This window comes from Clinocottus analis, unplaced genomic scaffold (assembly GCF_023055335.1).
Source record: "Clinocottus analis isolate CAN_PGR_092001 unplaced genomic scaffold, fCliAna1.0.p SCAF_11, whole genome shotgun sequence".
In the NCBI taxonomy this organism is placed as follows: domain Eukaryota; kingdom Metazoa; phylum Chordata; class Actinopteri; order Perciformes; family Cottidae; genus Clinocottus; species Clinocottus analis.
The window spans coordinates 12,944,905-12,961,685 of NW_027175832.1; the positions used below are offsets into that span (position 1 = coordinate 12,944,905).

The window sequence follows — 16,781 nt, forward strand, 5'->3', positions numbered from 1 at the left end:
CGGTGGACAAACTCACTCACGAGGAGGAACACTGAGGAACCAGACATCCAAAAATGCAGTACAATTCCACACCAGACAGGAGACAAAACAAGGTTTAAACACACTGGGGCGCGGCAGGTGATTAGACACAGCTGGCAACAATCGAGGACAACAGGCAATCACAGGGGCAGTAGGTGCAGGAAACACAGAGGACAGAAGAGGCAAAGACTATCAACATACAATAGGAACACAAAACACCACATCATGACAAAATGACTCTTCAACCATTGGCGAGTTCAGAACGATTCCCTCCTAAGTGTAGAGTGCAAGAACATCTTTTGGCTCGGAGGATGACCTCGTACACAATTGAAAATGAGTACACTTATTTTCAGAAAAGTGGGATTTAAGGCATTCTTTACCTTCTAATTACAAACAAACACACCCACATCTCTGCACAGCCCTATGGGATGCTGGATTTTGAAAGAAAGCAGATGAAGTAAACACTTCATCTTGTCCATTATTGAGGTTCCTATGTCATGTAGCGAAGGAGTGGAGAAAATACACACACCTTCAACACACACCTTCGTATGGGCTTGGACTCCTGAGTTTCACATCAGCAGGACTGTACATAAAGTCTAAACAGCTGACACAAAGGAGAGTAGAACCATGATCCAGACTGAAAGTGTGGCATTCAGAGGATGTCCAACAAAGGTCAATATTCCGCCGAGCTTGCATCCCACGGATCCTCGACCCAACGTCACAATGCAAGCTGGAACCCTTCCACATCTTCTTCCTGCTGCAGTCAGTCTACAATTCACTCCTAACTCTAACACATCTGCATTAGTGGGGCATGAGGGACGATCCGCAAGGAAAGCAGGGTGAAAGAATGGCAAGCATGGATATCGACCCACCGGTGACTGGGATATGGTTTAGGTCCCAAACAGCTGATGAGCGTTTAACATTGTCTGACAACATCGCCTCCTGGCCACGGCTGTACTTACATGCCGGGTAATCTCTTAATTGAGAAATGTGAACTCATCTTCAGATGTATTTTCATGCATCTGTCATACTATTCTTTCCTGAATATACACGTTTATATGCATCTGCTAACGTATTGCATAGTGCAAATTAATCTTTGCTGGTGACTGATTGCTGCATTTCTTCTGGTCTTTTAGAGGAAAAGATTTGGACCACGCTAAAGAACAACCTATCTCCTCAGACATCAGTCACCAGTGCAGACCAGGAGGGGAAGGCACTTCTGCAGATCACTTACAATGTGACTGATGAACAGGTAAACAATGACTACGCACTTACTTTGACCCAGTTCACCTGCTGCACACTTTGTACTGTTTTTCAGAGTGGATGACTTTTTTGTGTGTTGCATTGGTACTAATAGTGATAGGATATAATTTAAGTAAAAACAGAATGAATGAAGATTCTATAAGCATGTTGAGTTTGTTGTTCAGTATGTTGGGTTTACTGTAAATTGTTGAATAAAAGCCAGTATAATATTACATAAACGTCACAAAAGCTTGGCTCAGTGCCAGCAGAAACAGAACATAAGAACTGAAACAGAAAAAGGTCAATCACTAATGTACGTCTACTGGCACACACGGTCATTTCCATACAATTTTCCTTTTTCCACACCATCATTTTTCCATTTCCATCAGTACACTAATCTCACCACTCTGTTGCCTTTAGTTTGTATAACAGCTCTTCAAGGCTTCATCAGGTCTGTTCAAGTAGTGTTATGAACCACAAATGAGTTCTAATACTTGTGTTATTTTATTTATTTTTTTTCAGAATTTATTTGTAAAAAGATTTTTTTTTTTAAAATAGTATTACATTTTGATTACACCTAGCATTATTTAAACAAGATTTCCCGACAATGCGTTTACGAACTGCTCCGAGTGTTTTCAACTCCATGGTGCAAGGCCTAGACAACAACCTGCAGAGTTGAAACACCCCTCTTCTGTCCCTTACCAATGATTTTAGTCAAAAAACTGTGTCGTTCGGTTCAAAAATGGAAAAGTTATAAGCTTTATGCCAAAACATGCTTGAATTGGAGCATGCTGGGTATCAAAATCTGCATAAATCCCTCCTTAAGACGTGTGACGCATTTGGAAAAAGAAAAAAAAGGAGGAAATCGTCGACCCCAGATTGCAATCTGAAAAGTCAAAGGAGTAGGAATCTCAAGAGATTTTTTTGCCTCTGAAAATAATAAAATTAGGTTTTTTGATGTTCAAAGATAGCTTATTTAATTTGAACCATGTAGCATAGGGAGTTAAACCAGAATTAGCTTCCATAATTAGAGAACTTAAATTTCAATGAGAGAGAACTAGGGTTGTATCATCTGCAAACATTATAGGAAAAGTATTTTTGGACACGTTAGACAAATCATTAATAGAAATTAGGAATAATAATGGACCAAGAATGGACCCCTGTGGAATCCCACATATTAGTCTAGCTTTGTTTGAGTAACAGCCTTTAACACAAACAAACTGTCTTCTGTTGATGAAATAACTTTTTAACCATTTATATGCAATGTCATGAAATCCATATTTATGCAGCTTTTCCAATAGAATATTATGGTTTACTGTGTCGAAGGCTTTGGAAAGGTCTATAAAAATACTGCAAATAAATTCATTGTTGTCAAGTGCAGAGATAACATTATCAACAAGGTAAAGTAAAGCCATATATGTTGAATGATTTTTACGGAAACCATACTGGTGTATGTAAAGAATTGAATTAGACTGTATATGAAACAATAACTTTTTTTGTACAATCTTCTGTAATATTTTTGAAAAACAAGGCAATATACATATGGGTCTATAGTTGTTAAAACAACATGGGTTTTCTGCTTTAAACAAAGGGATAACTTTCAATTAATTTTGAAATCTGGCACAACACCTGTTTTCCAAGACAAGGTGAAGATGTGAACAAGTGGTTGCAGTTATGACTGTTTCACCTGTTTGACAAGAAATGCAGCAACGTTGTCATGGTCAGTTGAAGAGGTTTTGAGATCATCAATTATATCACTTATTTCTTGAATATCTGGGGGCATGAAATTAAAAATAATAGGAATATTTGTTGGAATAAAATTCAGTGGATTCCCATGACAAGCCAGAATATTGTTAGCTAAATCCTGAACAATGTTTACAAAAAATTCTTTACATTTTTGACCAATGTCAAATGGCTTGTCAAGAGAATTGTAGAAACACTTAATGTGTTGTTGCACAAAGCAAGGCGTCTCAAATGATGTGTGTGAGATGTACATTGTCTTTCTCTTTCTTATGTGTGTTTCCAGGTGCTGTCAGTCACCAGCAGTGCAGAGTACTGTGACCAGTATGTAGCCTATGCCTGCCGAATGTCTCGCCTGCTCAATACTCCTGGTATAGAGATATTCTGCAAACAATTTACAGTGCTGACTACCGACTTTATCCTGTTTTTTAAGTCTGACTCCAAGTTGTTGGTTTGAATCCCAGATGGTGTCCCATTTACCTGGTGGGTAGGAAGAGCCAATGAAAGGCATTCTTACTGGGGGGGTTCAGGACCAGGCATACAGAAGTGTTCCTGCGGTATCGAACACAACTGTACTGACCCCAAACACTACTGCCACTGTGACGCTGACCTGCGCTCCTGGTGAGTAGACCGCTGCTTACCTGAGCTGCTTCTTGTTCTTTCCTCGGTAAAGTTACAGTTTATATATTCACACGTGACTATAGTATGATAATTGCATACCTCCTTTCCACTGTATGTTGTATTACATGTTACTATATTTAGTACTACTTATATTTATAGTTACAGGTACTAACTACTGCACTGGGCCTCCGAGTCTGTTTTTGCAAACTTGCTCAATTTTGGAATGCTTCGCAAATTTAAATTGGAAATTCAACATGAGACAAAGATGATTTACTTCTGAAACCCGTTTATTACGTTTTGTCAAATGAGTAAAATGTCAAATGCCCCAGAACAACATGCCTACCAAATCACTTTATCAAGTGAAGATTAAAGTTGTTCTATGCAAAAGCAATGAACACACTTCAATACGTGAAAATAAATGTACTTATTTAAAGTAATTATTTCTGAGCACAGTTGAATGGTGTAGACAATTTTTGCGCATAGCTATGTGTGGCCATGACGGACCCGTTGGCACGGGCTATCCGGTCTCTGTACGCCTGTAGTAGGAGTTGCGTTCGTATGCTCGGTAATAAGTCAGACGCGTTCGCCGTGGGTGTTGGCCTCCGCCAGGGCTGCCCTTTATCACCAGTCCTGTTCGTGACTATCATGGACAGGATTTCTAGGCGCAGCCAGGCGGCGGAGGAAATCTGGTTCGGGGGCCTCGAGATCGCCTCTCTGCTGTTTGTAGATGATGTGGTCCTGTTTGCCTCCTCGGACCGTGACCTCCAGCATTCGCTGGGGAGTTTTGCAGCCGAGTGTGAAGCGGCAGGGTTGAGAGTTAGCGCCTCCAAATCTGAGGCCATGGTTCTCTGCAGGAAACCGGTGGATTGCTCCCTCCAGGTGGGGACAAAATGCCTGCCCCGAGCGAAGGAGTTCAAGTATCTCGGGGTCTTGTTCACGAACGAGGATAAGGTGGAGCGGGAGATCGACAGGCGGATCGAGGTCGCGGATACAAGCGGCCGAAATGAGCTTCCTCCGTAGGGGGGCCGGGTTCAGCCCTACAGATAGGGAAAGGAGCTCGGACATCAGGAGGGAGCTTGGAGTTGAGCCGCTACCCCTCCGTATCGAAAGGAGTCAGTTGAGGTGGTTCGGGCATCTAATCCGGATGCCTCCTGGACGCCTCCCATTAGAGGTTCTTCAGACACGTCCAACTGGGAAGAGGCCCCGGGGAAGACCCAGCACATGCTGGAGGGATTATATCTCCCGGCTGGCCTGGGAATGTCTCGGGGTCCCCTAGCATAAGCTGGAAAATGTTGCAGGTGAGAGGGAAGCCTGGGTCGGTCTGCTGGGTGTGCTGGCACCGCGACCTGCCCCCGGATAAGCGGCGGAAAATGTCTGGATGGATGGAAGTCATAAGCTGTTGATTTGGAAATCTGTAATATAGTCTAAAACTGCTTCAGATATTGTCGAGTGTAATATGATTCAGACTTGATATTTTGTGTGTGTGTGTGTGTGTGTGTGTGTGTGTGTGTGTGTGTGTGTACGCAGGAGGGAGGATGCAGGCCTGTTGGTGTATAAAGACCATTTGCCAGTCAGTCAAGTTGTGGTTGGGGATACAAGCAGAGCTGGATCTGAGGCTAAACTGACAATAGGGCCACTGAGATGCCAGGGGGACCGTGAGTTCCTCTCTTACAAACATACACATGCATCAACCAGATATGATATATCATCAGAGGAACCTTAGTATTTTGTATTCATGTCCTGCTATTGTTATTTGAAGGGAACTTCTGGAATGCAGCATCCTTCACCAGCCCTGCCTCCTACCTTCACTTCCCTTCCTTCAGAGGAGAAACCAGCACCGATGTCTCCTTCTACTTCAAGACCTCATCCACTCATGGCGTCTTTCTGGAGAACTTGGGAACCTCTGACTTCCTTCACATTGAACTCAGAGGTGTGTCCTTGTGTGTTTCGGAATATTCTGGAGGACAATTAACTGTGGACTGATTGAAGGACTAGTCCTTCAGGCATGTTGATCAAAATAAATAATAAATACTTAAATACTTTATTCCACATCTCCCAGGAGGCTCGATGGTCGTCTTCTCTTTTAATGTGGGCAGTAAGCGAGTGGAGCTCAGCGTCCACTCGCCGGTGCCACTGAATGACGACCAATGGCATCGTGTGGAGGCTGAAAAGAACATCAAGGAAGCAGTGCTGCAGCTTAACGGACAGTACAAAGACATCAGAGCCACGCCTCCACAGGGACACACAAAACTGGAGTTCTACAGTGAGCTTTATGTTGGTAAGACACACATATGCCTTATGTACTGAACTGTTCTCCACAGCTGTCATATGTGATGTCATACACTATTTGGGTGTTCCTCCTGTATTTAGGGTGTGTCAGCAAAGGTGTTAAAGCGTTGAATGTTCTGTAAATACTCTGACTAGATGTTCCACAACCACATTAGGGATTCCCACTTGGATACTTGTAGGATGATCCTCGTTGTTCCGATGACACTTACCTTAAAAACATGATGAACAAAGTGTGTAGCACTTAATGATAGAGAGCATTGTTTTTTCATGACAAACTAAGCAGATAAAAATGTCCTGAGGTGATTCAACATGTTGAGTTTGCATTTGGTAGCTGGTCCAGGGAACTCTCAGCATCAGAACCAAAGAGCTCAATGCAAGTGAAGGAGGCCATTAAACAAACTGACAAACTACACAAACCTATCAGGCAGATAGCAGAAACATAAAGATTGACCAGATAAACAGTTTGGTATATTCCTAAAGAGAAGGAATGTACAGGTTCACAAACACTAAAAGGCGTTCTAAGATTCTTTACTTCAACCACATATTAACTGCGTCATTAAAAATCCACTGCAGTTGTGAAAATAGGCAAAATTTTAAAAAATGTTTCACAGTCCAAATACTTATGGCCCTGACTGTAGCTACCTATTTAAGTAGAACAATGTGTGTAGTCTTACCAATAATGAATTGTATAGATAGTAGTGGAAAGTGCTGTACATATGCATGAGTGTGATTTACTCAATGAATGAAACATCAGTAGATATCAGTGCTCTGCCTAAACTGGTGCAATGCTCTTATTTTTAAGGTGCCTCGAGTGGTCAGAGGGGTTTTCTGGGCTGCATGCGGGCTCTGAAGATAAATGGTGTGACCTTTGACCTAGAGGAGAGGGCACAGTTCACTCCAGGGGTGAATGCAGGATGCCAGGGCCACTGCAGCAGTTACGGGATGCTCTGCAAGAATGGAGGGAAGTGTGTAGAGCAGTACAACGGATACACCTGTGACTGTTCCCTTACTGCGTACGATGGACCCTTCTGCACTGATGGTACGGCCTCCAACACTGGAGGGGGCTTCGAGTACACTACATTTTAGATTATGCCATCTTTCATGAAATTAGATAAGATGCGGCAACATAGTGTGATCGACACTTTTATTGAATAAATACTATTTAACACAACACCCTTCTTTCTACGATGTGTTTTAGATGTAGGTGGCTACTTTGAGACAGGAACCCTGGTGCGTTATGACTTCTTGCCAGAAGGGGGAACTTTGCCCTTGCAGGGGGTGAAGAGCATATCAGGTGTTGGGGTTCCTCGTCAAGTCAACCTGACTCAAGAGGAGCTGGTGTTCAGCTTCAGCACCTCCAGTGCTCCCAGCATCCTTGTCTACATTAGCTCCAGAACTAAGGACTACCTAGCTGTGGTGCTCAGACCCAATGGTGAGCTCATCAACATATTAATTGATCAATTGAATTTTCTTTTATTGGTTTATTAGTTTAAAATATGTATGTTATAAGCTGCTGTTACATTATAACCCTCTATGTATGTGTGTCCAGGCACTCTCCAGATTCGCTACAGTCTTGGTGGGTTAACAGAGCCTTACACCATAGATGTTGACCATCGTAACATGGCCAATGGGCAGCCACACTCTGTCAACATCACTCGGAGCTTAAGGGAGATAAAACTACAGGTCAGTGCTTCCTGCCACATTATTAATACTTGTTACAACAAATACACTATGCTACAGATTAGTAGAACAAAGTGTGTCCGGTTGCAGAAAAGTAACAGTGTGTACCATTTCAGGGGATTTATTGGCAGAAATGGAATATAATATTCATAACTATGTTTTATTTAGAATTGTTTACAGTTGTCTGTTATAAATATTGTTTTAACTGCTGTAGAAATTGACTGGTATATTTGAAATATATAGAATTTAAAAAAACGAACAGAACAGGATAGGATCAATTTATATGTTTTTTTAAACTATTTATTTAGTCCTGAAAAAGAACGAGTAGCTCCTCGTAGTAATACAATCCTGTAACTTTCCTCTGTCCATATTCCTCAGCTGGACCACTACTCAGTGTCCACATATACCCTACCTGAGGCCTCCGACACCCAGTTCAACTTGGTCAAAAGTATCTTTCTTGGAAAGATATTTGGTAAGTGTGAAGATGAGTAAATGGTCCTGTACTTGCACAGCACTTATCTAGTCTTCTGACCATTCAGCAGCTTTAACACCACTTGTAATCATTCACCCATTCATACACTGATGTGATCCAACCGCCAATTTTGCTCCTCTTTTCTACATTACTATTAATTACAGTCCCATTTACAAACTGATTTTGAGTTTAGTTTTTCCTATTATTTAATGAGAATCTGAAGCCCACCGCTGAGCATTAGCATCATTTACCTAAACGGAATTTTCTTGACTACTACAGAACTAATAACTGTGTTTTGGGAGTAATTAAAATTGGGCACTTATCGTCAGATTATTACCCAGCTCCTTCTGTTCTGGGATATTAATCTCACAATAATGTGTTTAACAGTAGACAGTGGAGAGCTGACTCAATTAAAATGGTCAGTGTGTTTGACCTCTATCCGTTAGATTTTAAATTTTTTGATCACGATCCATAAATATTCAAATTCATATATAGATAGATAGATAGATAGATAGATAGATAGGTATCTATATATATATATATATATATATATATATATATATATATATATATATATATATATATATATATATAGATTGTAACAGGATGGGAGGAAGGACCCAGACGGTCGGGCAGCGCAGCAATCACAGGCAGAGTCTTTTCTGCAGGTTTTAAAGGGTTTTATTGAAATAAACAAAAATAACTCAAAGGTAGCTCTGTCTAGCACTATCTTAACCGGGCCACTACCCGGCTTACCGGTTTCACTTCCGTCGGCACGAAGAGAAGCCTCTCCTTCCTCGTCGCATGTGCCCCCCTCTTCTTTTCCCTCCCTGACCTTTATAAGCGCCTCTGATGAAGAGATCTGGATCAGGTGCGTCTCGTTCCCCACCTGATCCTGATGCTCCTCTAATGCGTGGGTGGAGCCTTCTGGCTGGAATGTAGACTCCTGCGGCAACCCTTCCCCTCAGGCCGTTACAAGATATATATGAATGTCTATATATATGTATATATAGATATATGTATATATACATATATATATATATATATGTATATATAGATATATATATATATATACATATATATATATATATGTCTTTGGATATTGTATACGTGTATTAAATACTATTGTATAGTGATACAATAGTATTTAATACACATATTTAGTATAAAGTAGTATTTATTTGCAATTGCTACAAAGTTATGGTTCTTTAATTTATGAATTTCAAGTGTGTCATATGTTTATACCAAAGTGCGTATATATTTTAAGAATTTATCCAGTAGTTTCCTAATTACAGTGGCAATAGAGATTCAGAATAAATCCCATGTTAACCACCATTTGGGTCGGTTTAAAGGTAATCCTTTTCCCTTTTCTTAGAATATCTTTATTATATTGTTAATTATTTTGCATGCAATGAAAATACCAAATAATGTCGAGTATGCTAATAAAGCTGTTTATTTATGTATTTATTTTAGCTGTCCCATAGATGATTTAAAACATGATCCTTTTATTATTTTGTATAGCCCAAAATCGCAAAGGACAAATTATCCTCAGAGGCCTTTATAATCCGTACACATGCGACATCCTCTTTTCCCGGGATCGGATCAGGGAGAACTCCCCCAAAAACCCTTTAACAGGGAGAAAAGTGGAAGAAACCTTCAGGAGTGCAACAGAGGAGGATCCCTCTTCCCGGATGGACAAAAGCAATAGATGTCATGTGACCAGAATAAATACATAATAGAGTTCCAGCACATTACATGAATGACAAAAATGATTCATATAATGATGAAGAACATTTTTTTTTGTCATATGACATACATACATGAAATTTGGTCTCTGCATTTAACCCATCCATAGCAGCGGGCTGCTGAAAAGTGTCCAGGGAGCAACTGGGGTTCAGTGTGTCGCTCAGGGACACTTTGACATGCAAACTATGGGGAGACCGGGGGATCGAACCGGCCAGGTTGCGGTTTCAGGACGACCGCTCATCCCCATGAGCTACAGCCGCCAATTTGCAACTACCAATAATACAATGGATATAGTCAAATAATAATGATAATAAAAGCAGTAATGGTATTGGCAATACTAATACCAATGCAACTAATAATAATAATGATGATGATAATAGCAGTAGGTGTCGGGTCCAGATAAAACCATTGTGCTTTTTGGAGAAATATGATGATAAATTTAGGAGATGCAAAAGTATACGTATGTACAATATACTATGTTGAACATTGTTGCTCCTGGATTGATCACAGCCAATACAATTATTTTACCAACACAACTCCTTGTCTTTGGTCATGGTGGCCACAGCACATAAAAGAATAAACTTCATCAGTCTCAAAATTTTGATTGATTCTGATGATTTTTATTAAACAACATTTACTTTTACCTTCAGTACGTAAGTACATTCTATATAACAAAAAAATACTTTTGATACTTAAGTATAGAAAATATCAGATACTTTTAAGACTTTTACTCAAGTAGTATTCTAATAGGTTACTTTCACTGGAGTCATTTTCCAGTAAGGTATCTTTACTTTTACTCAAGTATGGCTTTTGAGTACTTTATACTCCACTGCTATACTGATGGGAGGAGCTACCATGCAAGGTGCCACCTGCCCATCAGGACTACCTAACAGTCATACAACGCAGGAACAGCCTGCACATTTAACAATGTCAGGACGTCAGTGTTGACAGAAGGAGAATCTCAACATTTAGTCTTTTGCGACACAGTGACATTCACTTCTTTCCTGTTACTCAGGCTGAATTTTTGCTGAATTTTGCTTTTATTCACTTCTATTCCATTTTTTGCATTGCCTTTGTAATGTCAACAGTCAATCTTGTCAAAGGTACCATTGGGCCCTGAAAAGAGCTTGTGTGAGCTTGTGTTGGTTGGTTTTGTAATGGCCTAAAAGTGTTGTTGTGTCTTTCTTGTAGAAACAGGACAGATTGACCCCATCCTAATCGAGCGCTACAACACTCCGGGCTTCGGTGGATGTCTGTCAAGAGTTCAGCTGAACAGTGTGGCACCGTTGAAAGCTGCGCTTCGCTCCGGCGTGGCTGCACCCGTCAGCACCCATGGGATTCTGGTCCCATCCAACTGTGGAGCCTCTCCCTTGACCATCTCCCCCATGGCGTCGGCTAGTGACCCCTGGCACGTAGAAGCAGGTAGCGACACCAAAAAAAAAAGTTTATTTATATTTAGATATCACTATTATATAACAATTATAATGTTAATATTCATAATAATATGACTGCGCCTTTTTGTATATTGATGCTTTGGCAACATGGTTAGGTTTTTAATAAAGTTACATAGAATGAATAAATAGAGTTTAATGGACATTGGACAAAATCCAAAAGTCTGGGTAGTTAGAATTGAATCATAACAAGTGTTTTCTCTCACAGCTGGAGCGGTTTCCCCCTTTAATGAGGACAAGACCAGTGGTGATGGAGTGGATCGCAACTCTGCCATAATTGGAGGTAAATCTCATTTGACTTCCAGCTACCTGAGAGCAGCGGCTGAGAACGGTCCTAAAAACTCTTGAAACCTCCAAAGACCAGACACCACAAACAGTACATCAGTCAGACAGGAGCGATCTTAAAAGTAAATAGAAAAAATAGAATTTATAAACATAGAAATACATTGTATTGAAATACAGCGGACAATACACTTAAAGAAATCCGAGCAACATCCGAATTCCCACGAGGATGCGTCAATGTCATGTTGCAGTAGCCAGACAGAAATGGATAGTTTGTCTTGGCTTATTTATTCTGCTGGTTGGTTGGCAAAGGAAAAGCTTGTTTCAGTCTTTACAACTGCAAAGTTTGCAGCTAGAGGATAAAGAATTTCAGAGTGATCTATAAAAAATAGCTATTGTTTTACAGTTCAGTCTATTTGTTTGTGCCATCAATGAGATGACAGCTGTTTCTTACATCACAAGTAAGCAACCCAAACGCCTCATCTATGTCTCCAGCAGGGTTAATTACCAGGGCGATTCGATGTGTGGAAGTGGTTTGCATAAAGCTTATGGACAACCAGTTCTGGAAGGTTCTTTCTCTGATCCCTTAAAGATGGGGTTTTATTGATCACATAAGGACTTGTACTACACTTGAGACTACTCTACAGGTCAATGGATAAAAGAAAAAGGGCTAATGTAGTTGCAGCAATGGCTCTTGTTGGTGAATAGTAATGCTGTTTGATCCCTGTGTCTCACGCCTTGAGAACATCCGATCCCAGTCGAGTGTATTAAATGACATGCTCATTTGCTTTGTTTCCAGGTATCATTTCCATGGTGATCTTCACTGTCCTCTGCATAATGGTGTTTGTGATCCGTCATATGTTTCGTCATAAAGGCTCCTACCACACCAATGAGGCAAAGGGAGCAGAGTCAGCAGACTGTGCTGACGCAGCAATTATCGTCAATGACCCGGCCTTCACCGAAACTATCGACGAGAGCAAAAAGGAGTGGTTTATCTGAACCCCTCAACAACATGGACACATGACGTTAGGATGTATGTAGTTTTCTAAGCATAGGGAGTAGTAGGGAGGTCACTGCCTGTGGAACCTGGAGGACTACAGAGTGGTTTATTTCAGAACTTTATGGACAATAGACAACCATGGCATTACAGCGTGGGTATTAAAGCACAGGCCACAGGGCTGTCTTGCAGAGCCTGTGTGGAAATGTGGAGCAGTTAATTTTAACTTTACAATGAACTGTGGGCCTTTAGATGGTGTGGAGAATGGTGCCATGAAGTTGTAGGCTTTGGCTGAGTGAGTGTGTATTAGCTTTTATTTAAGCATTTATACATTTTATTTGTTCATTTATTAATTTCTATTTAAGTCATTTATTTTTTCATAAAAGTTCTTATTTTGTACAGGTTTATTTTTATAGATTCACAGTTGAATGCCTTCTTGCAATGTGCTGGTATTACAGAATATTATGCCAATGGGGTATGATTGATCAATTAGTCCCACTAATGCTCCACGTTTGCTCCTGAATTATTTTTGTTCAATATTAAATCTCATGTTTAATTATTTGCCTAATTTTAAAGTAAAGTTTTGAGTGTGTGTATGGTTGTGTGTGCGTGCGTGTGCACGCACTGACTGGCTTGCTTGTCTGTAAAGGAGATGTAGCCATGACTTGGTCCGCATCATTTGGACTAAGGCCGGAGTAAATGTCACACTTCTATTTGTTTTTGCATCTATGTGACTGACAAGCATCTCTTGATTGCTTTTGCGCATTGATTGCTGAAACTCTTAATAATTGAATATTATGTTTTACTGTTTCTGATGCCAAATTAGTTCAGGGGTGAGTTCAGCTTTTGAAGAATTAACTGAGTCCTGTCAGTCCACATGAGTGAGACTCACTGGTTTGTTTTGTTTGAGGTTGTCTTTTGTTAGCAATGCCAGTGTGAAAAAACACTTGAGGTTTCATTACAACAATTTGGCAATCTTCTCATGTGCCATCTGAAGGGACGAGTTTAGCCTTGGTAAGCACAAAGACTGGATGCAGGAGGAACCAATGCATTTTCCAACAACTGTTTGGCCAGCAAGCCCCATCCAGGAGCCATGTTTGTCGATAGTAGAGATAAAACCAAACCTCACAATCCCACTATGAAGAGAGGACCTGTGGTGTTCTGGTTGCTTAAGAACTGCTCAGTCTACCAAAGCTTTTTCTTCCAGCTGAAAATGCCAGGTACTTTGTTTAGCTCCCAGGTGGAACCGCTTGTGAGCACTTTAGAGGCACAGCGCCTTTTCAGCTGAGACGCTTGGGTGAACATTTGGCATTCGGAGTGAAAGGCCTCTAGCCAGGCCCATTAATGTCAAGTATTGGGTCCAAGTCCTAACAAGGTAGAGACAAATTCAATATCAAGTCCACAAGGGGGTAGAGTGCAATTCAAGACATAATCTGAATGGACTTGACAGAAATAAAGTACTGCTACATTAAGTGACAGTCAACTGATGTAACTTAAGTTATTTTAATTAAAACAAGTTTGAAATTTTATAGTAGTAGGAAACAATTTCCAAAGTAACAACTCAACAAACATTTTTATATTTGTGTCGAAATATTATTCCACTGAGTTACAAGCTATCGTTAAAGATCTGATATCTTGCAGTATCTGGACTTGTAAATGACAGATGAAATAATTTAAGAAATAAAGGGATCTGGCCGCTGACAGGCAGCAGACAAGCCTTTCCAGTCTGAGATAGTAGGCAGTCCACAAAATAATATAAAACCTAATCTTGGGCCGGGAGACAGGGTGAGGCCAAAGACAGGGTGAGACAAGAGACCGATTTAAAACATCCAGATGAGTGGAACCAGACTGAGGTAATAGAAAACTACAGATTACTAATAGATTATTTGTGATGGCCATAGAAAAGCACTTTCCCCTGTATCCAGTCGTTGTTTCATGGTGGAAACAGACCCGTGACTTGTTTCGGGGTTAAATAAGATATGATGAAATGGGAGATGAAATTGATATTGATCATCTCTTCCACGACAGCAACTAAAAAGCAAAATAAGTGAATTGTCAAAATGCCAGTACACTAATACACAAAGTAATCAGCCTCTATTGACTACGTGTTAAGAATTACAATTACCCCAACTACTGCTATTATAACGTTGTGTTGTGAAACAATTCGCCAGTGTTTTATTGATATTGGTTTAGTATTTGTTTGTGGCCACGTTGCGGACTGTGCCTCTTCATTAAGGTTGGCGGCTACTCTTTGGATGGACTGAAAGGACTTTGTCTTTGATTTTTATGAAGTAGGATGACGTTTCTGGACAAGAATGTGTTACTCACTTACACAACTATGGCATACATCCTGACATTTGATTGTATTGGATTTGTATTCTTTTGACGGCACTTCAGTGTAATGGCATGCTGTGTGACACTGAATGACACGCATATTTCTGTTGAATAACCCACTGTAGCATCATGTTTTTTCTTCATGTTATAAAACTCTGCGTAAATGTTCTCATTCTTGATGCTTTTCTAATTATTTTTAAAATGTATGCTTTGCAAAGAGCTGTCAGGTAATTGAAAGACAATTGACGGAATTCAAGGAACCAACAGTCACAGCCCTCTTTTATACCTGATGAGGTTCACACCTTCAAACCACGTGGAACACTGGGTACCCGCCCATCTCAGACCTTTTGCCTCTTGGTACTTGAGATCAAAGAAGTCCCAATCTCCTTTGCCCTGGGAATTCAACACCCTCATCAGTTCATGAACTCCCCTCATGTACATGCACAAGGAAAACAGTCCTTTGATCCATTTCCCCCATCATTATCTGTTCAGACCATCTCTGAGTAACATTTAAGTCAGTTTAACATTGCAATACTATATTTTCCCATTACACAATGCGTTGTTAAGTTACCAAGACTCCTGACCAAACCGAGATCTCGACTAACCTGATGTTTGTTCCCATCTTTGGACAGAAAATTACACTATACTTCAGATAATTAAACTATCAAATGGATTTCAAAAAAATAGTCACAGTCAACAAAGAGAGGACCATGACCAGATCGGTTTAAAAAACAACCGCAAAAAACAGCGAGAAAAAAAACTTCCACCCTACTCAAACCCCCACCTTTCCAGACGCACTAACTGATACGATCCAACAGCCCCAACCAAACCTAAACACCCAATGCAATATACTGACCCCCCCTGCTCACAAACAACCACCCCCACGCCGGCTTATAACACCAAGACCAGGATACCCCTACCTAATCCCCGACCGAAGTCCATTGAATGGAAACATCCCCCTAGGGATGAAAAATATGGACCAATACAGGCCCTACCGCCGACCCAACCAAAGACCACACAGGAACCAAGGACCGGGAAGCCAACAGGGTGGAGCCCAGAGAAACCAACCTCCACCCAGCTAAAACCCCACACAACCACCTACTCCCTCCTCCAGCAAAAAACTCCTCAACCTACCTACGATCCAGGATCACCAAACAAAAACACACAAAGAAAGTGAGACCCAGACCACAGTGGTCAACAACAATAACACACCACCAGCCTCCCCTTCCCTCGATAGAACATACGCACAAGTGGTGGCACAGGGACTACCTAACACTCAGGAGCAAAACAAAGAACCACCCCACAGAAGAAAACAACCATGGTACCATTGACCTTAACCAGACTACCACAATGCCACCACCAAGCCCACCATGACCCCAATGAATCAGACAAACCAGAACACTAACTACACCACCAAGTCCTTCCAGGCCTAGTAGATGGGAAGACTTTGAGATTACCACCCAAACCGCATTCGCAACGAATAAAGTTATTCTATGCTCCAGCCAACTTAGGAACCTGAACCTTTGGCCCTCCCAACTGAACTTCTCGACCTTCTTCGAAATGACCAAAACACCATTAGTAATGTTAGACCACAACCAGAAAAAGATAACCTTACCAAATTAGAAAGACAGGCAGTATCATCTCTACAGAAAAACACGTCAATAGTCATCAAACCGGCGGACAAAGGAGGTGCTACAGTTATCCTCCACAAAAATCAGTATATCTAGAAAGCCCACAGGCAACTTAATGATACCACTTTCTATGTCTGTATAAAAACCCTCATATACATGGAAACGACCAAACTGATAGACAACAGCCTTAATTCCACGGCCCAAAAGACAATAATTTTCAAAAACTAACCGACCTGACCACACCATGAAGACGACAATTGTACCTCCTCCCAAAAATC

General features: G+C 40.9%; 1 protein-coding gene across 1 annotated transcript in view; it reads left to right on the top strand.

The window, feature by feature from the left end:
* Window positions 1-15,040, top strand: part of cntnap2b (contactin associated protein 2b) — a 35,617-nt gene extending 20,577 nt beyond the window's left edge. Inside the window, exons 13-25 of the mRNA XM_068603754.1 lie at window positions 1,155-1,270; window positions 3,287-3,371; window positions 3,465-3,621; window positions 5,149-5,276; window positions 5,381-5,551; window positions 5,681-5,899; window positions 6,713-6,949; window positions 7,109-7,342; window positions 7,460-7,593; window positions 7,969-8,062; window positions 11,000-11,230; window positions 11,468-11,542; window positions 12,341-15,040. Coding sequence (XP_068459855.1) covers window positions 1,155-1,270; window positions 3,287-3,371; window positions 3,465-3,621; window positions 5,149-5,276; window positions 5,381-5,551; window positions 5,681-5,899; window positions 6,713-6,949; window positions 7,109-7,342; window positions 7,460-7,593; window positions 7,969-8,062; window positions 11,000-11,230; window positions 11,468-11,542; window positions 12,341-12,540 — 2,081 coding nt within the window. The 3' untranslated portion in view covers window positions 12,541-15,040. The remainder of the gene's footprint in view (window positions 1-1,154; window positions 1,271-3,286; window positions 3,372-3,464; window positions 3,622-5,148; window positions 5,277-5,380; window positions 5,552-5,680; window positions 5,900-6,712; window positions 6,950-7,108; window positions 7,343-7,459; window positions 7,594-7,968; window positions 8,063-10,999; window positions 11,231-11,467; window positions 11,543-12,340) is intronic.
* The last annotated feature ends 1,741 nt before the right edge of the window (window positions 15,041-16,781 follow it).